The following is a 25,113-nucleotide window of genomic DNA, read 5'->3' on the forward strand; positions in this document are numbered from 1 at the left end:
GAAGACGAGTAACAACTGGAAATCCTGCTTGAATGTTCAGTGGGCAAGTTGTATTCGCAGGCGAAGTCCTCTTGCCTCCACATACCAAGTATAGAAGCCCAGTTTGAGATCTCAAAGGAGGAATGAAGGGAAGGCCCTACAGGAATGGTCAACTGCCAGGAGAAGAAAAGAAATCCACGTAGGGACCCTGGCTGCCTCTCAACCTGTGTCTAAGGTAAGGCTTCTTCGATTGATACCTGAGCTGTTTGCATTGTGCAGGAGCATCTGAAGGAGACGTGGTAAGGAGCCTTTTAATGTCATCCCAGAGGCATCTCTTCATGCTAGAAATCTCACCCAACTTTATTTTCTGGGTCTTTCTTTTGATTGGGGACAACCTGGAAAGTGTCCCAAATTTTTTGAGGAACGGGATAAACCATGTTCTATCGTGGCCCATCTTGCAATTTCTCCTCTCCCCGTACGTGGTTGGCGATTCCAAGAGGAACTGCAGTCTGCACTTTGTTCTCACTTCCGTGGATTGAGATGGGACCTCAAAATATACTCCGGGTCAGGGGTCTGCAAACTTGGCTCCCAGAATTGAAGTCCACAAGTCTTAAAAGACCCAAGTTTGCAGACCCCTGCTCTGGGTTATCCTCAGCTGCGCTTGTTAAGGGGAAAATGGATACCCTTCAGAGAAGTTGGTTTGCCATCAACTGATCTTACGAAGGTCTTTCCGAGGACTATTTCCGCTCCCTCCCCCCAGAAACCACACTTGGAAAATGATGATTTCTTTGGCTTCAGCTTGCTTCAGGAGGTCTATGAACTGTTTGAGGGACTGGGTCAGTACTTCATGGGTCACAAATTATTCAGGCATGTTAGCTTAGAGTTCAGCCAGGGCTACTCTTATGTCAAACTTTTGCATTTTTAAAACATTCCATCGCTCACCTTGACTAATTTGTTTTGCCTCTGGCCAAAGGTAACCAGGTGCAGATTGAAAAGCTTCCACCCTTGGATTTAATATCGTTATTTGTGGCGTCTGTGTTTTAGTTGGATGTTTGCTTAGAATGGTAAATTTCCATGCTGGCAACAATTAAAGGCTGTAGTACCTAGGCAGGGTGAGCTGTTATCTCCATCTCTTGCACGATCCCCGACCTGGTACAATAGTGATATAGGCACCTTGGGTGCGATCCCAAAACATCTGGAGCACCACTGGAACACTATTGGCATTGACAAAATCATCATCAGTCAACGGCGAAAGGCCTTCATCCCGTGAGGATACCTTCAACCTTGTTAAAACAGCAGCATCTGCCTATCCCAGATATTTGGGAAGGACTCATAACGATGGATTTAAAAAATGCCAAATCCAGTCTAAACATGTGGCTGATGGCACAATGAAGCCACAAATCATAATTATTCCCCAGATGGACTGCCGATTTTTCAGCTGACTCAAAAGCGATGCCTTTAAGAGCAGGTGATATATGAAAGCTAGCAACTGATAATATTAGATAGTCTTTGCCACTGATTTCTGGAGATCAAGTCACTTCTAAAGAATTTGGCAATTCCCTTAGCAACTCTGTTCTCAGGCCACTTTCTATAAGTAGCTGGTTGTTTCTCCAGGTAGATGGTCTCATTCTTAGTACAAATTTACTCCTGATTGGTGCCGTTTTCTCAAGTCCCCTAGACGTTTGTGACCAATGAAGCCTGAAGCTGCCGAATGCCAAATTAAAAACAGCATTACTGCAGAAAACTAACCAAAACCTTTTCAAAAGAAAATCGATTCATCCAGAGCAGGTGTCTCCAACCTTGGTCCCTTTAAGACTTGTAGACTTCAACTCCCAGAGTCCCTCAGCCAGCAAAGCTGATCCAGAGCATGGCAGAGAACCAATCCATCATTTCTATTGCTTACTTGTAGAATTCTCTACTTGTTTAAATGGAGAGGAACTGCTTTCGAACTGCTAGGTTGGCAGAAGCTGGGACAAGTAACAGGAGTTCACCCCGGTATACGACACTAGTGATTCAAACCGCTGAACTCCCCCATACCACCCTGCGTATATATGTGTGACATCCCCCACTCTCATTTTTGGCCTAGCAGGCCTCCTTACTGCCTCCTGGGCCCAAAAACGGGCTGTAAGGGGGCGGGCTGCACCCCGCCACGCCCCATTTTGGGGCTAGCATGCCTCCCCGTAGCTTCCCGGGCCCAAAAAAAGGCTGGGAGGTGGGGCTTGCCACACACACCCAACTCTGCCCCCTTCCCCTGCGCATGCACACATCTCCTGCATGCGCCCCACTCCCCACGAATCCAGAAAATCAACTGGCTGGCGGGAGACGCGTACGCATGCGTGGTGGAGCTGAGCTAGGTGTCGGCTCGCGTGACCGCAGAGAGGGCTCTGTGTGCCAGCTGTGGAACGCGTGTCATAGGTTCGCCATGGCGGCTATAGATCAAAGACTAAAAATGTAAACAGGAGCAGAGGCATCCATGGGGCGAGTCAGAAAAGTCAAGATGATGCCTGCCATCATATGATCGAAGTCCTCTCCCTTTGAGTGTGAGGGAATTTTATTTTGCTGCTAAGCACAATAATTTTAATGCTCTATAGCAGGGGTCTCCAACCTTGGCAACTTTAAGCCTGGAGGACTTCAACTCCCAGAATACCAATCCTGCTGGAGATGCAAAGGAGCGCATTTCTTTCGTTCCTTGCAGAGAATTTGGGCAAATGGAATTTTTTTTCTCTCCACCCTGGACCAGAGTGACAGGACAAGCGAACGAACCGCTGCTGAAATTGTACCACTTCAATATTTAGAATTTCTGCCTCTATTGCATCCAGAGGAAGGTTTCAGCAGGTTCTGACCAGTTCTGGAGAACCGGTAGCAGAAATTTTGAGTAGTTCGGAGAACTGGTAAAGACCACCTCTGACTGGCCCCGCCCCCATCTATCCTTTGCCTCCCGAGTCCTGGCTGATCAGGAAGAAATGGGGATTTTGCAGTATCCTTCCCTTGGAGTGGGAAGGAAATGGAGATTTTACAGTATCTTTCCACTGCCACACCCACCAAGCCACACCCACAGAACCGGTAGTTTAAAAAATTTGAAACCCACCACTGATTGCATCTGATCTTCCCAACCCAGGGAGCTGGATATATTAGAAGGACCCATCCTAGCAGAAAGGATAAAATATTATTTACTGTAGCAAAGAGTTCCCCTGGCAACAACCCACCTGTGGCCGAGGAGGTGAGTAGGATTATGCTGCCCTGCTGCCGGATTATGGACTTGGCAACCTTCATACCCCCCAGCCTCTCGGAGAGGTTTAGCCTTTTATATGGACTTCGCCTCTTGGAGGGAGAGGTCTGGGGAGACCCGGCTTCTGGAGTGGTTAGGATTCTTTTCCTGGCCATGTCTGGAGATGGTTATTGGAGGATTGCGGGGAGACGATGGAGGCACCCCGGAGTTGCCCCCTGCAACCAGTCTATGACTGTGACTATTTTAACATCACCCATGCCCCCCTCGGCCTTTTTTGAGACTACTATGGCCGTTTATGGTCCTATTAGGACTCCTTGGGGGGGGACATGGGATTTAGTTGGGGACAGAGGAGGACGGAGGAGGACGTAGCCAGCGACTGGAATACCATTTCCCCTCACCCCCGGTTCCAGGATGTTTGGACTAGGCACCGGACAGAATACCATCTTGACTGTCATTCGGTGCTAATTGCTGTTCCATTCTTTGTATGCCTTCATTCTGGACTAGTACCATCAGTCATCATCTTGCCATCCGGAGATGGAGCCTCTACTTTGCCGATTCTTAGTCTCAGCTGCTACGCATTATACTGCTTGTGAACTCTTGCGCCTGCGAGGTGCCCCCGCCTCGCAGGAATGGCCCTCCTCATTATCGAGGGCCGGCCTCCATGACGGGTCTTGGGACCCACAGAGGTGGCATGCGAAAAAGAAGAGCTTGTGGGGTTTTTTAGAGAGGGAATTTTTAAGGGGTGGGAGGGTAAGGGCGGGTAATGGGGGTAACCCGTCGGGTAAGGGGCCAGTTCCTGCACATGCTCGCGGCGGTTTTTTATTATCAGGTTCGGAGGTTATGGGGGAGGAGTCTGTTCCTATCTGTGAGGGTGGTCCTATTGACACGGTAAGTGGGAGGGGCAGGTATGGCGGAAGCGAGGGGTCATATCAAATTCGGGAGCGCGTGCTCGATGTCTTAAAGCGATCACGCTCCGACCCCTTGGACTTTTCCTGCCTCGGATGGTCAGGATCCTCAGAGCCTGGGCCTTCGGTTGATGTTGTGCAACGCTCGGTCTGTGGTGAACAAAGCCCCCCTTGTTTGTGATCTTATACAGGGGGGTTCCGCGGACCTTATGGGCATTACGGAGACCTGGTTGGGCACTGAAGGGGGCGTGCCCCTTGTAGAGATGTGCCCGCCGGGTTTCCGTGCATTCCATCAGCCGAGGGCCCAGGGTAGGGGTGGGGGGGTGGCGGTTGTGATTAGAGAGAGTCTAGAGCCGAGGGAGACCACTGTACCTCAGATTGCCGGGTGCGAATCCTCTTTGTGAGATGGGGTCGAGGTGTCAGATGGGCTTGCTGATCACGCACCTGGCTCCTTGCTGCGTGACAGCTGCCCTGCCCGAGCTCCTGGAGATGCTGGCTGGGGTGGCAGTTGAGACCCCAGACTTTTAGTCATGGGGACTTTAACTTGCCATCTTCCGCTCATCATCGACGGCAGCTCGGGAGTTCACGGCTTCCATGACGGCCTTGGATCTGACCCAAGTAGTTGATGGCCCTACTCACATTGGGGTGGCACTCTGGACCTGATTTTCTCTCTGGACAGTGGTTGAGAGATCTGGACTTAAAGGAAATAGTCATCGAACCTTTGTCATGGTCAGATCACTCTCTTCTTCGCCTAGACTTTCTGACCGCCATTCACCACCGCAGGGAGGCGGAGCCGACACGTTGGTTCCGCCCCAGGCGCCTGGTGGACCCTGATGGGTTCCGGACGGAGCTTGGGCCGTTTCCTGAGGGTCTGGCCCACGGCTCGGCTGAGGAACTTGTGGCGGCCTGGGAACGGGCCGCGGCGGGGGCCTTAGACCGTGTCGTGCCTTTGCGGCCTCTGACCCGGCGCAGGTCCCAACCGGCTCCTTGGTTCTCCGAGGAGCTGAGAGGGATGAAGCGCCGGAGAAGACGCCTAGAGAGTTCCTGGAGGTCTAGCCGTTCGGAAGCTGATCGGACACTAGTGAAGTCCTATACTAGGACTTACCTAGTGGCATTGAGGAAGCGGCGTAGCTACGCCTCCTCCCTCATCGCATCGGCAGATAACCGCCCACCCGCCCTGTTTCGGGTGACCCGCTCCCTCCTACATCAGGGGGGGGGGGATGACCCGCTGCAGGGCCGTGCTGAGGAGTTTAACGGTTATCTATACGATAAAATCGTTCAACCGGGATGGGTTGGACCAAGATTGCGGTGATGCGGGTGAGATGTTCGAGGTGGTCTTGGCGATATTGTTTGGGATGAGTTTGACCCTGTGGCTCCTGAGGACATGGACAGGTTGCTGGGTAGGCTGAATGCCACCACATGTTTACTGGACCCGTGCCCTCCTGGCTGGTGCTGGCCACTCGGGAGGTCACACGAGGCTGGCTCCAGGCGATTACGACCGCTTCTTTGGTGGAGGTGTCTTCCGGCCGCCTTGAAAGAGGCGGTGGTGAGGCCCCTCCTTAAGAAGCCTTCCTGACCCGCTGTTTTAGGTAACTATCGTCCGGTCTCCAACCTTCGCGCGGCGAAGGTTGTAGAAATATGGTGGCATATCAGTTTCCCTTGCACCTGGATGAAACTGTCTATCTAGACCCGTTCCAGTCCGGTTTCCGGCCCGGTTACAGCACGGAGACGGCTTTGGTCGCGTTGGTGGATGATCTCTGGAGGGCCAGGGATGAGGTTGCTCCTCTGCCCTGGTCCTATTAGACCTCTCAGCGGCTTTCGATACCATCGACCATGGTATCCTGCTGCGCGGTTGGAGGGATTGGGAGTGGGAGGCACCGTTTATCGGTGGTTCTCCTCCTATCTCTCCGACCGTCGCAGTCGGTGTTGACAGGGGGCAGAGGTCGACCCGAGGCGCCTCACTTGTGGGTGCCGCGGGGTCGATTCTCTCGCCTCCTGTTTAACATCTACATGAAGCCGCTGGGTGAGATCATCAGTGGTTTCGTGTGAAGTATCAGCTGTATGCGGATGACACCCAGCTGTACTTTCTACACCGGACCACCCCAACGGTTATCAAGTGCTGTCCCGGTGTCTGGAGGCCGACGGGTCTGGATGGGGAGAAACAGGCTCAAGCTCAATCCCGCCAAGACAGAGTGGTTGTGGATGCCGCATCCCGCACAGTCAGCTTAATCCGCTGCTGACCATCGGTGGCGAGTCATTGGCCCCGATGGAAAGGGTCCGCAACTTAGGCGCCCTCCTGGATGAACGGCTGTCTCTAGAAGACCATTTGACGGCCGCTCCAGGAGAGCGTTCTACCAGGTTCGCCTGGTACGCCAGTTGCGCCTTTCTGGACCGGGATGCCCTATGCACGGTCACCACGCACTCGTGACGCCTCGCCTGGATTACTGCAATGCTCTCTACATGGGGCTCCCTTGAAGGGCATCCGAGGCTGCAGTTAGTCCAGAACGCGCTGCGCTGGTGATAGATGGAGCCCTCGTGGCTCCCTGTGATAACACCCATCCTGCGCAGACTGCACTGGCTACCTGTGGCTTTCCGGGTGCGCTTCAAGGTCTTGGTGACCACCTTTAAAGCGCTCCATGGCATTGGGCCGGGTTACTTACGGGACCGCCTACTGCTACCGAAAACCTCTCACCGACCCGCGCTCTCACAGAGAGGGTCTCCTCAGGGTGCCGTCAGCAAGGCAATGTCGTCTGGCGACGCCCAGGGCAAGAGCCTTCTCTGTGGGGGCTCCCACCCTTTGGAACGAACTTCCCCCCGGACTCCGCCAGCTTCCGGACCTTCGGACCTTCCGCCGCGGGCTTAAAACATATTTATTTAATTGTGCAGGACTGAGCTAGGTTTTAAATTCATGGGTTTTAATTGGGTTCTATTTGTATATTTTAATTAACGGGCTTTCAAATAAGTTTCTTAATTGTTTTTATTTTGTATTTATATTTATATGTTTTTAAATGCCTGTGAACCGCCCTGAGTCCTTCGGGAGATAGGGCGGTATATAAATACGATTAATAAATAAATAAAATAAATAAGGATGGTGGCAATGAGCTGCTATGGAGCTGCATTCGTTGTCTTGTTTCTCGCTTCACCAGTCGGTCCCGTTCTCCGGCTTGGCTTGGTTAAAGTGGGCACTCCTAGTTCTCGGAGTCTCGGTCCCATCTGATTGAGACAGCCAGCTTGGCCTAAAACCCGCTTGGCAACTCCAGGAGTAAAGCTATGGGTAATGCAAGCAACCCATCCATTACTAAGGTGGTGCCCGAGAACAAAATCAGTTACCCTTTGTCACCGATGGTTTTGGAGGAGAATTTGAGGAGTTGTAGTGACTGGGAACTACGGAGGCATTTGAGGCAGGAGAAGGCTCAGCCACAGGGGGAGTGAATGTCTTTCTAACTGTAGGATGGGTGCAAAATCGCTGAAAACTAGTCTGCACATGGCAGGGAATAGATTAATTAATCAGAATACAGCTGGAAGCAGTGGTGAATTTTTTTTACTATCGGTTTAACTAGTTTTTTTTTACTACCGGTTCTGTGGGCGTGGCAGGGGAAGGATACTGCAAAATCTCCATTCCCATCCCACTCCTGGGGGAAGGATATTGCAAAATCTCCATTCCCACCCCACTCCTGGGGGAAGGATAATGCAAAATCTCCATTCCCTCCCCACTCCAGTGGAAGGATACTGCAAAATCTCCATTCCCTACCCACTCCTGGGGGAAGGATACTGCAAAATCTCCATTCCCACTCCACTCCTGGGAGAAGGATACTGCAAAATCTCCATTCCCACTCCACTCCTGGGAGAAGGATACTGCAAAATCTCCATTCCCTTCCCACTCCAGTGGAAGGATACTGCAAAATCTCCATTCCCTCCCCTCTCCTGGAGGAAGGATACTGCAAAATCTCCATTCCCTCCTCACTCCAGTGGATGGATACTGCAAAATCTTCATTCCCTCCCCACTCCTGGGGGAAGGATACTGCAAAATCTCCATTCCCACTCCACTCCAGGGGAAGGATACTGCAAAATCTCCATTCCCACCCTACTCTGGGGCCAGCCAGAGTTGGTATTTGCCGGTTCTCCGAACTATTCAAAATTTCTACTACCGGTTCTCCAGAACCTGTGAGAACCTGCTGGATTTCACCCGTGGCTGGAAGGGACCTTGGAGGTCTCCTAGTCCAACCCCCCGGCTCAAGCAGGGGACCCTACACTATTTGAAAAAATGGCTGTCCAGTCTCTTCTTAAAAACCTCCAGCGATGAAGCACCCAGAACTTCTGGTGGCAAGCTGTTCCACTGGTTAATTGTCCTCACTGTTAGGAAGTTTCTCCTTCATTCCAGGTTGCTTCTCTCCTGGATTAGTTTCCATCCATTGTTTTTTGTCTCGCCTTCTGGTGCTTTGGGAAAATAAGTTGATCTTCTCTATTTTGTGGTCCATGTCTTTGACCAGATTTTAAGAACAGAACAATTTGGCATTAAATGCTGGTATTAAACCTTGTAAGCTGAGTAGTTCAGTGGCTACTTGCAGAATTTAGACGTCACATTTTCAGAATTCCTTATGCTATTTTCGGGTAGTACCAGAGATGGGTTTCAACAGGTTCTGACCAGTTCTGGAGAACCGGAAGTGGAAATTTTGAGTAGTTCGGAGAACCGGTAGTAAAACTTCTGATCGGCCCCGCCCACATCTATTCTCTGCCTCCCGAGTCCCAGCTGATTGGGAGGGAATGGAGATTTTACAGTACCCTGCCATGCCTGCCAAGCCACGCCCACCAAGCGAGGCCACGCCCACTAAGCCACGCCCACAGAACTGATAGTAAAAAAAAAGTTGAAACCCACCACGGGGTAGTACAAACACATAGAGAATCAGTTTGGTGTGGTGGTTAAGGTGCTGGCTTAGAAATCAGGAGACACGTGAGTTCTAGTGCTGCCTTAGCTATGAAAGCTGGCTGGGTGACTTTAGGCCAATCACCAGGTGTCTCTGAGATCTAGTTCTACCGTAGGCATGAAAGCCAACTTAGTGACTTTGGGCTACTCATTCTGTCTCAGTCCTTACAGGTTGTTTTTTGGGGGGGGAAATAGGAGGAGGAAGGAATACTAGGTATGTTTGCTGCCTTTATTTATAAAGGCAGAATTAAAAATAATAAACTAATAAATGCATTCATACTAGCACGTAAGTATCCACAGCCCATTTTTTAGAAAACACTTTGGAAGCAGGTGTATAAATTTGCAGAGTGGAAAAATTTGCTTGCCAAAAGTTTTAGAGAAGGCACGCCTTGGATGGGTTCAGCTTCCGGCTCAATTTTTTACGACCCCTAACTTTAGAAATCTCTCTCTGGTATCTGAGGTCACGTTTGCTTCGTCGCTCATGAGGCTTTTCCATCGCTAGCAAAGTTTCCTCCCCCTACACAGCATTGCCCAATTTCTCTGGGTTGCAAAGAACGTCAGGCAGCAACGTTGGAGAATATATCATGTTGATGAAATAGTAATTATGGCCAAGCATGAAAGGTAAAATCCAGCAGGTCCCGGAGAACCGATAGTGGAAATTTTGAGCAGTTCGGAGAACCGGTAGCGGAATTTTTGAGGAGTTTGGAGAATCGGCAAATACCACCTCTGGCTGGCCCCAAAATGGGGTGGGAATGGAGATTTTGCAATATCCTTCCCCCAGGAGTGGGGAGAGAATGGGGATTTTGCAGTATCCTCCCCCTGCCACGCCCACTAAGCCATGCCCACCAAGCCTCTCCCACCAAGCCACACCAAGCCCACCAAGCCACGCCTACAAAACCGGTAGTAAAAAATTTTGGATTTCACCACTGCCAAGCATCATATATATAAGTTTGACTCAGCCTTCCATCGTTCCGAGGTTGGTAAAATGAGGACCCAGAGAGGGCTGTAAAGCACCATGAAGCAGTATATAAGTAAGTGCTATTGTCTATTGCTATTTTTGCCGGGACGCGGTGGCTCAGGGGCTAGGACGTTGAGCTTGTCGTTTGAAAGGTCGGCAGCTCGGCGGTTCGAATCCCTAGTGCTGCCGTGTAACAGGGTGAGCTCCCGTTATTTGTCCCAGCTTCTGCCAACCTAGCAGTTTCGAAAGCACGTAAAAATGCAAGTAGAAAAAATAGGGACCATCTTTGGTGGGAAGGTAACAGCGTTTCGTGCGCCTTTGGCGTTGAGTCATGCCGGCCACATGATCATGGAGACGTCTTCGGACGGCGCTGGCTCTTCGGCTTTGAAACGGAGATGAGTACCGCCCCCTAGAGTCGGCAACGACTAGCACGTATGTGCGAGGGGAACCTTTACCTTTACCTTTACCTATTTTTGCTGGAAATCTTTGCAGCTGGAAACCCAACCAGGGAATTACAAACCATCATTTTCAAAGCAAAATGAAAATATTTTTCCAGCTATGCAGAAGTGCCACCCATTTGATGTGGCATTCTATTGATCGATAACAGTTCTGGTCCCAGTGACTGACCCACATTTGATCTCGCATCATTATCCTGGGATATGTATATTGGCCTTCCTTCGTAATGAAAATTCTTTTCTTCCTGACAGGTGATTGATGGTTATTCTAGAGGTGGAAGGAAAACCGCCCCGAGCGTATTTCCAGAATCTGAACTCGACATTGCAAAAACCAAAACATACCCAAAATAAGCCATAAATCGCCACCGTCAACAAAATTGCACATATGCTGTCAGTTGGTTAATCTTGTTACCGTTGGCCAGCTCAACACCAGTGAATGCTGGCCAACTTCTCAAGAAGAACAAGAACATTTTTTTTCATCCTTTTTTTCCCCAGCCAAACAGGGCGTCTTTTGCTGTGGATAGTAGATTGCCTCATTTGTCTCTTGCCTGCTGAGCAAGTTTGTAAATCAAATCTCGCCGGATTGCTTATTCCAACAACTCTTACTACAAGGTGTCCAACAGATGAGGAAGATGGCAGTGTGGGAAGAATACTGCCAACAGATCAAGAGCCAGCTGCTGACTGCCATATTTGTCTTCTCTCTATTGGATGCAGGTAATAAAATAGAATAGAATAGAATTTTTTATTGGCCAAGTGTGATTGGACAGACAAGGAATTTGTCTTGGTGCATATGCTCTCAGTGTACATAAAAGAAAAGATACATTCATCAAGGTACAACATTTACAACACAAATGATGGTCAATATATCAATATAAATCATAAGGATTGCCAGCAACAAAGTTACAGTCATACAGTCATAAGTGGAAAGAGATTGGTGATGGGAACGATGAGAAGATTAATAGTAGTGCAGATTTAGTAAATAGTTTGACAGTGTTGAGGGAATTATTTGTTTAGCAGAGTGATGGCCTTCGGGAAAAAACTGTTCTTGTGTCTAGTTGTTCTGGTGTGCAGTGCTCTATAGCGTCGTTTTGAGGGTAGGAGTTGAAACAGTTTATGTCCAGGATGTGAAAGATCTGTAAATATTTTCACGGCCCTCTTCTTGATTCGTGCAGTATACAGGTCCTCAATGGAAGGCAGGTTGGTAGCAATTATTTTTTCTGCAGTTCTAATTATCCTCTGAAGTCTGTGTTTTTCTTGTTGGGTTGCAGAACCGAACCAGACAGTTATAGAGGTGCAAATAACAGACTCAATAACAATAACAATGAACCTGTTGTGATGGGTGAGCTTCTGAGTGGGATGGGGGAGAAACGGTGGTGGGATTCAACCGGTTCGCACCACTTCGGCTGAACCGGTTGTTAAATTGCTGGCTGGCCCTTCCCCTCCCCTCCCCGCCCCTTTCTGAAGTCTCCACATGCCCCGTTTTGGCTTCCAGGTAAGTGCAGGGAGGCCTACTAGGCTCAAAACGGGGTGGGGGGGGTGGCGCCCTCCCCCCAGCGGCCCATTTTTGCTCCCAGGGAGGTGCAGGAGGATGAGTGCTGCCTGTCGCACCCCCTGTCCATGCCCACCATGGCCACGCTCACCCAGCTGGTTATTAGGGCAGAGAACCGGTTGTTAAATTATTTCAATCCCACCACAGGGGTGAACCATGGAAAGAGCTTCTGTTGATGTCCTTCAAGATTTAGACTAGAAGGAAACGCACACAGGGAAAAACATTGGCTTTCTCCTGATTTTTGAGCCCCACGTTTCCTCTTTATGGGTCAATACAATGTAAATATTTAGTCGAACCAGTTAGATAAATAATTTCCATTAAACTCAGAAGGACGAAAGTGAGGAAACTGTGACCCTCAAGGTTTGATGAAACTCCAAGGTAGCAAGCATAGCTCCAGTTCAGGGGTGAAACCCAGCAGGTTCTGACAGGTTCTGGAGAACCGGTAGCGGAAATTTTGAGCAGTTCAGAGAACTGGTAGTGGAAATTTTGAGTAGTTCAGAGAACTGGTAGTGGAAATTTTGAGTAGTTCAGAGAACCGGTAGCGGAAATTTTGAGCAGTTCAGAGAACTGGTAGTGGAAATTTTGAGTAGTTCAGAGAACTGGCAAATACCACCTCTGGCTGGCCTCAGAGTGGGGTGGGAATGGAGATTTTGCAATATCCTTCCCCCAGGAGTGGGGAGAGAATGGGGATTTTGCAGTATCCTTTCCCTGGAGTGGGGTGGGAATGGAGATTTTGCAATATCCTTCCCCCAGGAGTGGGGAGAGAATGGGGATTTTGCAGTATCCTTTCCCTGGAGTGGGGAGGGAATGGGGATTTTGCAGTATCGTTCCCTTGGAGTGGGGTGGGAATGGAGATTTTGCAATATCCTTCCCCTGCCTCACCCAGCAAGCCACGCCCACCAAGCCACACCACACCCGCCACGCCACGCCCAAAGAACCAGTAGTAAAAAAATTTGGATTTCACCACTGTTCCAGTTATGTTTAAACTGGTTTTTTTTGGGGGGGAAGTAGTTTAGAGTATTGTATGAACCAACTACTTACTAGCTGGTAAATAAGTTTCATTCAATCTCTTAATTGTGCAACTCCAAAACAACAACAACAACAACAACCCCCACCAATTAATTTAGTAATCAGCATAAGCCTGTTGTGTCAGCATAGCCAGCTAGTCCTAATTATCTCCCCTTGAAATGATTGAGATATAAATTAACCAAAGTGAGTGGTTGATTGATTTGAGAGGTGTTTCTCCTAATTTATCTGGAAGGTCACAGCAAACAATTATGAAATGCAATTAAAAGAAGAATTCAAAGGTAATGAGAAATTCTCAATCGCATAATATAGGTGACAGGTTAAATTGAAATGGCTTTTGGTATGTAAAAATTCAAACTAAGGGGAAAAAAACCCCAGTTGTACAAGATGCATTCCATATTTACCTGAAAAAAAGAGCTTTGTGTAATAGGCAGTGGCCAAAACACTTGACAGGCGGCTTTCAAAATGTTATTGTCATTTGATCCAAGAAACGAAAGTCACTTGTGAATAACAAAAGTCAGTAACTTTATCATCTACCAGCTATGTTTTCCTGGGAATGACCAGATAAGTTTTCCGGTGTCTTGGGGGAAGTCAAGGTTCTATTGCTTGTGATGGCATGAGGACTCCAAGCTAGAGCCTCGCTTGACCCCTCCTTCCAGGTTGGCTGACAGTTTCCCTAACAGTTATTGCCATTTATCTATTGTTTTCTTTCTCTGTAGTGAGTGGCCTGCGGTGCTACCAGTGTGTGGGGATGTTCCACGAATGTGTCCAATCAGAGCAATTGTGTGCGCCGAGGGATCGGTCCTGCTTCTCATCTACCATCAAACTTTTCTGTAAGGAGACTCCTCCCCCAATTCTATGTACCTATTATGATACTTATTTACTTTGATTATATCCACCTTTCTGTTCAAAATGGACCATTTTTGTCTGCTTGCAATAAGTACAGTCCAGGGTGAAATGCTCCCGGTTCAGACCGGATCATGAAATCCGGTAGCGATCTTGGATGGTAGTTTGGAGAACCGGTAGCAATCACGGTGCGAGGTTTGGCCCACCCACCCGATGTTATTACTTCCTGGTTTTAACCAAGAAGTAATGTGTTTTGTACCCTCTGCGCATGCGCAGAAAAGTTTTGCACATGCGCAGAGAGTATGTGCACTCATATGATGTGCGTGCACTCGTACTTCCGAACCGTTAAAGAAGGTAAGTAGATTTCACCCCTGTAACAGTGTAATGTCTCAATGCTTTCCACAGGGAGGGGATGACCTAAAATTTATTAGCAGTTAACAAGCAATAAAAAAATAATAATTAGAAAACCAAGTATTTTCTACTGAATGTCATTTCAAAAGCGTTGACTGCAGTTTGACCAAGATGACTATTCCCTTGTGTCCCAGAGCTCTAAACCTGCCAGAGATTGCTGTCTTACAGTCTCCTTACAAGGAGTAGCTGTCTGGAACACTTGTAGGTGATCTCAAGTCCTCTCTTTGTCCGTAGAGGTTTTGAAGAACTGGTCTAATCACTGCTTTCTACATGCATTTAATTTGAACCTTAATATTCTGAGAGATGCTGGAACCCAACAACACCTGGAGAACTACCGTTTCCCCAATCTGGTATCCTTCCCATATGTTGATTCCTAGAATTTTTAGCTCAACATGGCCAATTTGGGAACATTTACAATATCTGAATTTTGCGTGTAATGAATTCCTCCATCCTTTACTGATCTTGTGGCTTCCATTCTTTTCCAGATTCAAACAACTATACAGGAGTATTTCTGCTTCCAGGTAAGTTGGGTGGCACTTATTTATTTATTTATTTATTTGTCAAACACAACAATATATATAAGTATAAGCGTGAAATAACCATACGAATTGGATACAACCAAAGAGAACATTAGGACAGGAACGGTAGGCACGCTGGTGCTCTTATGCACGCCCCTTACAGACCTCTTACGAATGGGGGAGGTCAACAGTAGATAGTCTTTAGTTAAAGCTTTGGGGATTTTGGGAAGTGACCACAGAGTCAGGGAGTGCATTCCAGGCATTAACAACTCTGTTACTGAAGTCATATTTTCTACAATCAAGATTGGAGCAGTTCACTTTAAGTTTAAATGTATTGTGTGCTCATGTATTGTTGTGGTTGCAGCTGAAATAGTTTTTGACAGGAAGGACTTATTAATTTTGATCCAGAAAGGTAAGGTTCAACCTGAACAGGGAACGTTTTAATTTTAAAAACACCGATCTGTATGTTGATTGATTGTGACTATTTAACCATGAATAGTCCCCTCTACACATGCTCATCATCCCCTTTACTCATGTTCACAAGCAACTTTCTTAATTTATTTCATATGCATATGAGAGGAAGATGGGCCAAAACCGAATATGACCCCATTCAAGAAAACAGACTAAATGTGCCTTTGTATGTGCCTTTAACCACATAAAACTCCAATCTTTACCTGATTTGGTTAAACATGCATGAAAATACCATGTTTTTCCAAAATAAGACCAGGTCTTATATCAATTTTTGCTTCAAAAAGGGTATTATGACTTATTTTCCAGTTAGGTCTTATTTTGGAGAAAATACAGTACTAAACACCTCTGCTGGTTGACAATCCTAACTGGGGCTTATTTTGGGGGTAGGGCTTATATTACGAGCATCCAGAAAAATCATGCTAGGACTTATTTTCCAGTTGGGTCTTATTTTCAGTGAAACAGGGTAGTGATTTTTGTGCTTTATTTATAAATAATCAATATTTAGAGCATAATAAATGTTTAGGGAAAAGCAAATGTATTTTAAGGCAGGAAAATCAGTTTGTGGCATCAATTCTACAGAAATTCTAGGTGGCTCACTTTAGCTCACCCCTGATTGCCTTCAACCATCCTGTTCAGTTTAGATTTTTAGGGTTATGGTTTGTTAATCAAATTCAAATGGCCCAATTCACATAACTCTTAAACCACAATGGAATGGCTTCAACCTGAATACTATTGATTTCCTTGGCCTACTTCATTCCATGTATTTCTAAACCCCAGATTTAGAAATTGCTGAGTACGTGATGAAAGGCTGTTCTGGGGAAGGTGTATCCAATCGCACAGCTAACGTCTATTCAGAAGACGATCATGAAGTTCACAACACGTATTACTGTGACTCTAATCTCTGCAACATCCGGTTCACAGGTGGTAAGTACAGAGGTTAGAACATCAAGCTGTTGAGTAAGTGAGAAGGGTAACAAACAACAAGAACCAATGTGATGTAACATTTAAGGTGTTGGACTAGGGCAGGGGTCTGCAAACTTGGCTCTTTTAAGACTTGTGGACTTCAGCAAAGCTGGCTGAGGAACTCTGGGAGTTGAAGTCCACAAGTCTTAAAAGAGCCAAGTTTGCAGACCTCCTGGACTAGGGAACCAATCCAATGTCCCTTCCAACTTTGCTGTTCTATGATTCTGGGACTTGGGTCGACTTAAATATTAGTCCACTCTCAGCCATTTGTAAGTGTTTTTGGGCCTGATGTCTCAGCCCAACCTATCTGGCAATATTATTGTGGAGAAAAATGGTGGGAGGACAGGAAGGTTTCTGATGTCCTCCCAGTTCCCAACTCTTTGAAGCAAGGACGAGAACATAGAATTACCGGAGTTTGGTTCTGCCTGACAGAAACGCATTCAAGCTGAAGAGTTTTGGCTTTTCTGAAGCGTTTTGGACCCTTCCCTGGTTAGCAAAAGGCTTCCAGAAATCTGGAAAAGCAAAGCTGGCTGAGGAACTCTGGGAGTTGAAGTCCACAAGTCTTAAAGGGACCAAGGTTGGAGGCCCCTGCTTTAGAACAGGGGTCTCCAACCTTGTCAACTTTAAGACTTGTGGACTTCAACTCCCAGGATTTCTGGGAGTTCTGGGAGTTGAAGTCCACAAGTCTTAAAGTTGACAAGGTTGGAGAGCCCTGCTTTAGAAAACCTTTCCAGAACTATTCCCAACTCACTCATGTTTTGATGTTTTGCAAGCGAGTAAAGTTGATTTGATGGTGGTGGGATTTCGAATCTTAGGGGTTAGTGTCTATGGAGATTCTCAATCATCCAGCTCATGGTTGTCCCAAAGGTGCTTTTTTAGGAGGTGACGGGACTTTCTTGTTTTTCGTTGAAGACGTTTTGCTTCTCATCCAAGAAGCTTTTTCAGCTGTGACTGAATGGTGGGGAATGGAAGGATTTATACCAGGGGTGGAATTCAAAATTTTTTAGCAACTGGTTCTCTGTCTGGTTGCTGGCTGGGCATAGCCATGTGGGGCATGGCTTACTCGGCCTCCTGCATCATAGTGTGGGGGGAATTTTTTACCCTTTCTAAGCTCCAGAGGCTTTCCTTTAGCCTCCGGGAGGCAAAAACGGCCTCCCCTGGGCTCCAGAGGCTCTCCAGAGGCCTTACGGAGGCCAGAAATGGGCCTGTTTCCGGACCTTCCGGGAGGCCCATTTTTCACCCTCCCAGAGCCTCCGCGTGGGCACTGCATTTACCTAGCATCCAAAACGGGCTGCGTGGAACTCCTGGGAGGGGCGGGGAGGGGCGGGCGGGGCCAGCCAGTCCTTGAAACTACTGATTTGGTGAACCAGATGTGAAATTAGCATCCGGTTCACCCGAATCGGACTGAACTGGCTGAATCCTACCCTTGATTTATACTCCTTGCAGACAGCTGGTCATTTGCATTCTTTTAGCAAATTGATGAGGCCACTTGGAGGTTTATCTGTGTCTTCAGGGTTACCTGAGGAGTGCCAATGGGTATGGAGCCTTCTTGGCTTCAGAGAGAAACAAGAAAGTTAGTTGCCTCCTAAAACCTTTGGGACTTAGTGCTGATGATTCACCAATTTTTAATAGAGATATGACGCTATGGACTGGAATTTGTATTTTTAGACATAATGAGGGTTTTTTTTAAGGTATTTTATTTTTGATGCATGTAAACACCCCAGAATGTGGGGTAGGCATGCTATATAAACAAGTGCAATAAGGACAGAAATATATTTTTATAGAACTGTGACCAGCGATATCCTTCTCTTCTGTTTTCCCAGCTCCAGCCAGCTCTACTCAAGCAGCCAATGGCATGGAGTGCTACAGCTGCTTTGATCGTGGCACGGGGGACTGCGCTCAAGGAAATGCTACTCGGGTCAAGTGTTTGGGAGATATGAATCAGTGCATGGATTTTACTGGTAAACCGAGATGTTTCTTGAATACGTTAGGGAATGATATTAAAGGGATTGAAGAACTGCTGAGTGCAGATACATGAAATACATGATATGAGTATATCTGCGATCGTTCTACCCATCTATTTGAAAGGCGAGCACAGATTAGCAAGTAAGATTCTCTGCTAGCTAGACGTGAATAAACTAGACAGCACAGTCGGGTGGCATTCACTTACCTTTGCTACCAGTTTGTAAATGTGAGCGTGCACATGCGTGCTCACGCTATGCTCACGTGCACCTCCTCCATGCATGCGCAAAGAGTCAAAAATGGGACATGATGACTTCCGGGCGGGTGTGTGGAGCCTCCCGCAGCCCGCACTACTGGATCGCGTGATCCTGATAGAACCGGCTGAATTTCATCACTGAGCACAATGCAATTCAGAAGAAGCTGAAGAAACAAAGGTTGGAGAAATAGGAGAGGCAATGAGGGGAGAAGAGAGAGAGAGAGAGAGAGAGAGAGAGAGAGAGAGAGAGAGAGAGAGCGAGAGCGCCAAGAGAAGAGTGCAATGCAGCTTCCTCCTAAGACACGCTGAGTACCATCAATATGGACTTCAACTCCTAAACTTTCTAATAATAACTAGGCTAACTGGCAAATCCTGGAGATTCTGGAAATGGAAGTTCACATTTCTGGAGGATACTCAAATTGGGCAAGGCTGGCCTACAGGGTTGCTGAAACCTGAATTCTCCCTCTTGACATGAAACAATGAAGTTTTGAATGGGGAACATGTAGGATTCCAGATCTTAGTGAACCATAAATTCCAGCTTTGCTAATCACTAGGGTAGCTGATCACATCTGAGAGTTGTAACTAAGGAACATCCTCATCCCTGAATTAGGTCCTGTTGTGGCCTATCGCAGCTGAATCAGAGAAGGAGGAGACGTGGGAGTCGGGGTCAGCATCAAGGCAACCTGAGAGCTCTGAGGGGGAAGAGGGAATGGAGCTGTCAGAAAGAGAGAGGTAGAGGTGGAGTCTGGGCCATCTGCAGCCCTCAGATGGAGAGTCAACAACCCCCAGGTCTGAAGGTGGCTAATGAGGAAGAGGAGGAACAGCTGGGTCCAGTGCCTGACACTCAGATGCGCAGAAGGCAGAAGAGAGGAGAGCAGTGGAAATCCGTGGGCTGGTCCTTGGGACGGAAGAGCCACTGCTGCTAGCGAAGCCCTACCCTAGCTCTGGGGATAAAAGGCAGGGGGCAGAGATGAATAGATGTGGCAGAAAACTATTCATCTCCCTGCCGGACAGACTTGTTAGCCTGTGTTGAGAGATAATTTTTTTGCCAGGGCTGCTGGCGCTTCTAATAAAGGAATCCTAGAGTTAAATACAGAGGGTTTGTTGTGTTTGGGGAACTGGGTCAGAACAGGTCCCCTTCCTATAGTCTGATGCATTGTGTTCCATCATGTTCTTTGATTCCTAGTGATCAACGGCGCCTGGAAAATGACGTACCGGACATGTGCCCTGGAGACCTTGTGCCGCCGGCAGTATATGATGCCAGAACTCTCGGGGAGACTGGAGATCAGCTGCTGTTCTACACCCCTCTGTAACGATGGGCGACCTGGCCTTAAAAGCATCTGCAGCCATTTCTCAGAACAAGGTAGCTTTCTTGTTATTCATCAGGAAAAGTACCGTGAGACATGAATTGGGGTCAAGCAATGGGGAAATCAGAAGGGATGCGGTGGCTTAGTGGCTAAGATGCTGAGCTTGTTGATCGAAAGGTCGGCAGTTCAGCGGTTCGAATCCCTAGTGCTGCATAATGGGGTGAGCTCCCGTTACTTGTCCCAGCTTCTGTCAACCTAGTAGTTCGAAAGCAGGTAAAAAATGCAAGTAGAAAAATAAGGACCACCTTACCTTTGGTAAGGTAACAGCGTTCCGTCATGCCGGCCAAATGACCACGGGGAAGTCTTCGGACAGTGCTGGCTCTTCAGCTTTGAAACGGAGATGAGCGCCATCCCCTAGAATCGGGAATGACTAGCGCATATGTGCAAGGGGAACTTTTACCTTTAACTCTAATGGGGAAATCAGGAGATTCAGGCAGTTAAAACAAGTATAAAGATTTATTCAATTCACGTTCTGAAATTGCACTAATGCTTCTACATCAGCGGCCCCAGGGGTGAAATCCTACCGGTTCGACCCGGTTCAGATGAACTGCTAGGGATTATGGGCATAAATTCACTGAACCGGTAGTAATTACCCCTTCTTGGCCACACCCATGCCCAGCCGCTCACCTCTTCTGGCTGCTCAATATTCCACAGAATTCAATGTTAAATGCAGCAGAGAGAATGCTAACTTTTCTCCCTCCATTCACAATGGAGCTGCTGCAGCCTGTCCCTTTAAAATAATCCCAAGGAGGGAGGAGGCTGGGAGGGAACCATAAAGGGAGCAGCAGCTCTCTTCTGAATAGAGGGAGAAAAGTTAACATTCTCTCTGCCACAGAATTCAATGTTAAATGCAGCAGAGAGAATGCTAACTTTTCTTCCTCCATTCTGAATGGAGCTGCTGCAACCTGTACCTTTAAGGTAGTCCCCAGGAGGGAGTGGGACGGGTGAGGGGGAGCAGCTGGAATGCAGCCGTTTTTGTGAAAGGCAGGAAAATGGGGAAGGGGATTTTCCTGCCTGTCATCCATTCCTCAATCTCAGCCCAGACCGAGGGAAGGATGGTGGGCAGGAATATTCCCCTCCCCATTTTCCAGCCATTTGCAACAAGGAGTGGCTGGGAGGGGAGGGGCTGTGGAGGAGCCCCTCGATGTGAGTGATGTCGAGTTGGCCACACCCACCCAGTCACATGACCTCCCCCAACAAGCCACGCCCACAGAACCGGTAGGGGAAATTTTTTAATTTCACCCCTGAGTGGCTCCCAACCTTTTGGGCACCGGGGAGCGGTTCTGTGGGGAGCGGTTTTTCCATGGACCGGAGGGGGCCTGGTTTTGTGTTGTGCCTGCATCCCGTGGATGGGGCTTCGCTTGTTTCCGTGTCCTGGGTTTCTGGCATTGCTATGGACCGGTGCTGATCCACAAACTGTGGGAACTGCTCCACGATTGATTGGACTGATGGATTGATTGTCCTCCAGGAGTCAAGAAGCAGCCCGAGAATGGCTTGGAATGTGCCAGCTGCTGCGATTCAGGCCAAGGTGAATGTGCCCATGGAAACTGGACTCATGTTAAGTGTGTCGGAGAGCAGATCAAGTGTGTGAACGTCACAGGTGAGTTGTGTGAGCATATATGTAGGTGGGTAATGGATGAAATTGGAGCAACACCCACAATTCTCTTCCCCGAAGGGAAAAATGGGATGCAAAAGAACAGTATTCTCTTTCTCTCTCTCTTTCTCTTTCTCTCTCTCCCTCCCTTTCCCCTCCTTCCTCTCTATCGCTGAAACTGCACCTGCATCTGGATCAGTATCGGTCTATCTTATCTTTAAACGAAGATATCAAGAATTAATATTTAGAATAAAGAGGAAAAGGGAAAGATAAGGGGGGGGGGGAGACAAAGCCAAAATTGCAGAAAGTGTTGTGACCAAGACCCAAGTAGCGATTACTAAACACAATCCAATCCTCAACAAACTTATTTTATTAAAACAGCTGAGAATTCATTCATTCTCAGCTTTAGTCCAAAACAAAATTTTTAATAACCAGTCCATCGGCCTTATCACCAACCTTTGATGTCTTTGGCAACCTGCCAAAGGCTCTTCTTGGCAAACCCTCCACAAACTTCAAGAGACGCTGACAAGAAGCACAGAAATCAACGTTGCTTTTCTACAAAGAACCCAACGGCTCATTGCTGCTCTTTTAAGCCCTATGGGAGGGGCCAATCATCTCCTGGCCTTACTCCCGAGTTGTCCTTTTTTCTTCAGCTGCTCCTGCCTTCTGGCAGCTCTTTGCATGCGTGCACTAGGAACAGGCTCCTCCTGTTTCTCTCCCTCTCTGCTGTCCGCCTCTGGAGGCTTTGGAGTCCGCGCATCGCTCCCAGATGGCCCTGGCCCCATCTCTGCCTCCGACGCGGAGCCCTCGTCTGAGCCTTCCCCTGACTCCAGGACTGGCCCATTGTCTTCGCATTTTGTTCTCCACTCCTTCTCCTCTCCACTTTCTCACCTCTAGAACAGCTTCACTATTTGTGATTTTTTTCTTGCAGGCCCTTTCAGACATTTGGTCCGGTTACAACTGTGTTTGTTTTCTCTAGAGAAAGGCCATACGTTGATGCGTGGCTGTAGCTTGGAGAAGCTTTGTTGGGAGAAACCACAGTTGCTGGGTCTGGACCGAAATTCTTCTATCAACTGCTGCTCTGGCTCTCTCTGCAACAGAAGTTTGGCCCCATCTGGAGATGCCACCTTGGTCCTCCTGCTCCTGCTTTTTTGGCTGCTCCGATAAAAGTCTGGAGTGTCCAAATTTCAAGGAAGCCAAAGAAAGATGGAGAACAGAGAGCCCAGCGTCACAAAGACTGATGTACTGCAGCCACAGACTGTCCCTCTTGCCTCACAGCACCCAACATAACAAGGCTTGCACATAAGGTGGTTTTAATTACTCCAGCCTACGTGACCACATTCTTTGTGATTCTCTCCACTGTCTTTAAGTAGGAAGCTTCAAGGAAACAGGTTTAGTGACCTGTGCAAGAAAGAAGGTTCTGTTTGCACGTGAAAACGAGGGTGGCAGAAGTTACAGTCCTGAAATATTATCGGCCTCTCACTGCCTTGCAGCTTCTCAAGGCTAACTCCTGCCAAGGGACCCGAGCATTTTAGCTTCCTTTCCTTCACAGGGTGAAAACCAAAAAAAAGCCCTTTGCCCTTTTAGCCTCAGTTGCAGGGTACGGCTCCGTGGGTATTAGTTATGCAAGACTTTTGAGTTGGCTCTCATTCCTAAATGGAAATCGACGGTTTGCGTAAACAAAAAATCTCTGACCGGTATGATTTCCTTGTTGCTAGGTAAAGGTAAAGGTTCCCTTCGCACATACGTGCCAGTTGTTTCCAAATCTAGGGGGCGGTGCTCATCTCCGTTTTAAAGCTGAAGAGCCAGCACTGTCCGAAGACATCTCCGTGATCATGTGGCCGGTATGACTCAGCGCCAGAGGCGCACGGAATGCTGTTACCTTCCCACCAAAGGTGGTCCCTATTTTTCTACTTGCATTTTTTAAGTGCTTTCAAACTGCTAGGTTGGCAGAAGCTTGGACAAGTGACAGGAGCTCACCCCATTATGTGGCTCTAGGGATTCGAACCGCTGAACTGCCGACATTTCGATCGACAAGCTCAGCGTCTTACCCATTAAGCCACCGCCTCCCTTCCTTGTCGCTAGAGAGAGCCATATTTCACCAGGACTGTAAGAATCATCTCAGATCATAGTCTCATATGCTGCTGAATGTTTTCTGGAGGACATGGCCCTCCAGTGATGGGAGTGGTGCGGTGGCCTAGAGGTGGAGCTCTCGCCTTACAATCGGGAGGCTGTGAGTTCGATCCTAGGTAGAGGCAGATATTTCTCTCTCTCTGGATCCACACTGAGAATATATCTGCTGAACAAAACTCCGCGCTGGTGACAGGAAGGGCATCTGGCCATTAAAACGCTCTGCTAGCTCCATTCAGTTGCCCAGACTCCACCCCAGCATGGAATGATGGGGTCATTAAATGACGACGATGACGATGGTCCTCCAGCGAGGAACAAGACATTGCTGTCCCCCCTGCCTGTGGACTTCAAGATTGTGGTCTATGATCCTGCATCTTCATCCAGAATTGCCCAGTGGAGGCTTCAAAGACATCGAACAGGGGAAGGCTGTCCAAAACATGTTGTGCACACTAAGCGGATGGCGATTTTAGCCAACCTTGTTGCAAGGAATCAAATCACACTCCTTGCATTTCACTGCACAAACGCTGGTTGGATCTAATGCCTTTCATCCTGCTAGGAGAACTAGCACCAAGGTGCCCACAGTCGCTTGGATAGCGAGTCAGGCGGCGTATAAATGTAATAAACAAACATATGCAAAGATTGGCCAATCAATACAGAGCCATGGGAGAATCTGTTCTCCAACTTGTGGTGGCTGACGAATGGTTGTGGTTGTTGCCTTTTTTTTCCTGGGGTGGTTCTCCGGTGTAGAAATCTGCCAACGTCTTTGAATTCCTCGTCTGCAAAAGGATCTTCAGGGACCTTTAATATGCAGAGGGATGCAGGGAAGACAAAGGATAGATCAAAAGACATCTTATTAAATTAAAGAAGACACAGTTTGCAGGGATGTTGTGTTCTGATGTTTGAGTCTTTCTGTAAAATGGCATTTTGGAGAATTCCATAGCTCTGGTACCTTTGGCAGGAAGTACCATATTTTTCAGAGTATAAGACGCACCTTTTCCCCCCCAAAAAAGAGGGTGAAAATCTGGGTGTGTCTTATACTCCGAATGTAGCCCCACCCAACTTCTTAAATGGAGGTTTCAGAGGCTGAAAAAGATATCAGAAACGAAGCTTCAGAAAAGAAGCCCCCAAACAGAGCTTTAGGAAAAAAGCCTCCAAACAGAGCTTCAGAAAAGAAGCCCTCAAACAGAGCTTCAGAGGCTTTTTTTTTCTGAAGCTGTTTCGGAGGCTTTCAGAGGCAGAAAAAGGTTTTTTCTGAAACAGAGTTTCAGAAGTTTCAGAGGCAGAAAAAAAAAGCTGGAAAAAAAAGCAAGGCACAGAGCTCACAACCAAGGAACCTGTTGCTAAAATTCACCTCTGGGAACAGCTGATTGAGGATATTCCGGGAGGCCGATCCACCTGCCAATCAGCTTTTTTTCTTATTTTCCTCCCCAAAAACTAAGATGCATCTTATACTCTAGTGTGTCTTATACTCCGAAAAAATGCAATAGTTTTGGAGGAGACAAACGCAGCCATGAGCCCATCTCTGCCCAAGACTTTCTCCCCGAGGCTTCAGATTTTGGAACTGGCATAA

General features: G+C 47.8%; 1 protein-coding gene across 3 annotated transcripts; it reads left to right on the top strand.

Annotated features, from left to right (window-relative positions):
• LOC131204122 (urokinase plasminogen activator surface receptor-like) lies at window positions 1-24,242 on the top strand. Of its 3 annotated transcripts, none has more exons than XM_058195010.1 (9): window positions 1-214; window positions 10,703-11,164; window positions 13,745-13,858; window positions 14,768-14,803; window positions 16,049-16,195; window positions 18,058-18,195; window positions 19,639-19,815; window positions 21,288-21,419; window positions 22,393-24,242. In XM_058195010.1, the coding sequence occupies exons 2-9, from the start codon at window positions 11,074-11,076 to the stop codon at window positions 22,578-22,580; spliced, it is 1,023 nt and encodes a 340-aa protein (XP_058050993.1). In that variant the 5' UTR covers window positions 1-214; window positions 10,703-11,073; the 3' UTR covers window positions 22,581-24,242. The 3 variants fall into 3 exon arrangements, with proteins under 3 accessions (XP_058050993.1, XP_058050994.1, XP_058050995.1); XM_058195011.1 differs by having other exon boundaries at window positions 10,946-11,164; XM_058195012.1 differs by lacking the exon at window positions 10,703-11,164.
• Window positions 24,243-25,113: the final 871 nt, after the last annotated feature.

This window comes from Ahaetulla prasina, chromosome 10 (assembly GCF_028640845.1).
Source record: "Ahaetulla prasina isolate Xishuangbanna chromosome 10, ASM2864084v1, whole genome shotgun sequence".
Classification (NCBI taxonomy): domain Eukaryota; kingdom Metazoa; phylum Chordata; class Lepidosauria; order Squamata; family Colubridae; genus Ahaetulla; species Ahaetulla prasina.

Excerpts from the sequence above, each read along its gene's own strand:
- LOC131204122 (XM_058195010.1), top strand. The coding sequence starts at position 11,074 with ATGAGGAAGATGGCAGTGTGGGAAGAATACTGCCAACAGATCAAGAGC. Across the intron at positions 11,165-13,744 it reads CTTCTCTCTATTGGATGCAG|TGAGTGGCCTGCGGTGCTAC; the intron begins GTAATAAAATAG and ends CTTTCTCTGTAG. Across the intron at positions 16,196-18,057 it reads CAACATCCGGTTCACAGGTG|CTCCAGCCAGCTCTACTCAA; the intron begins GTAAGTACAGAG and ends CTGTTTTCCCAG.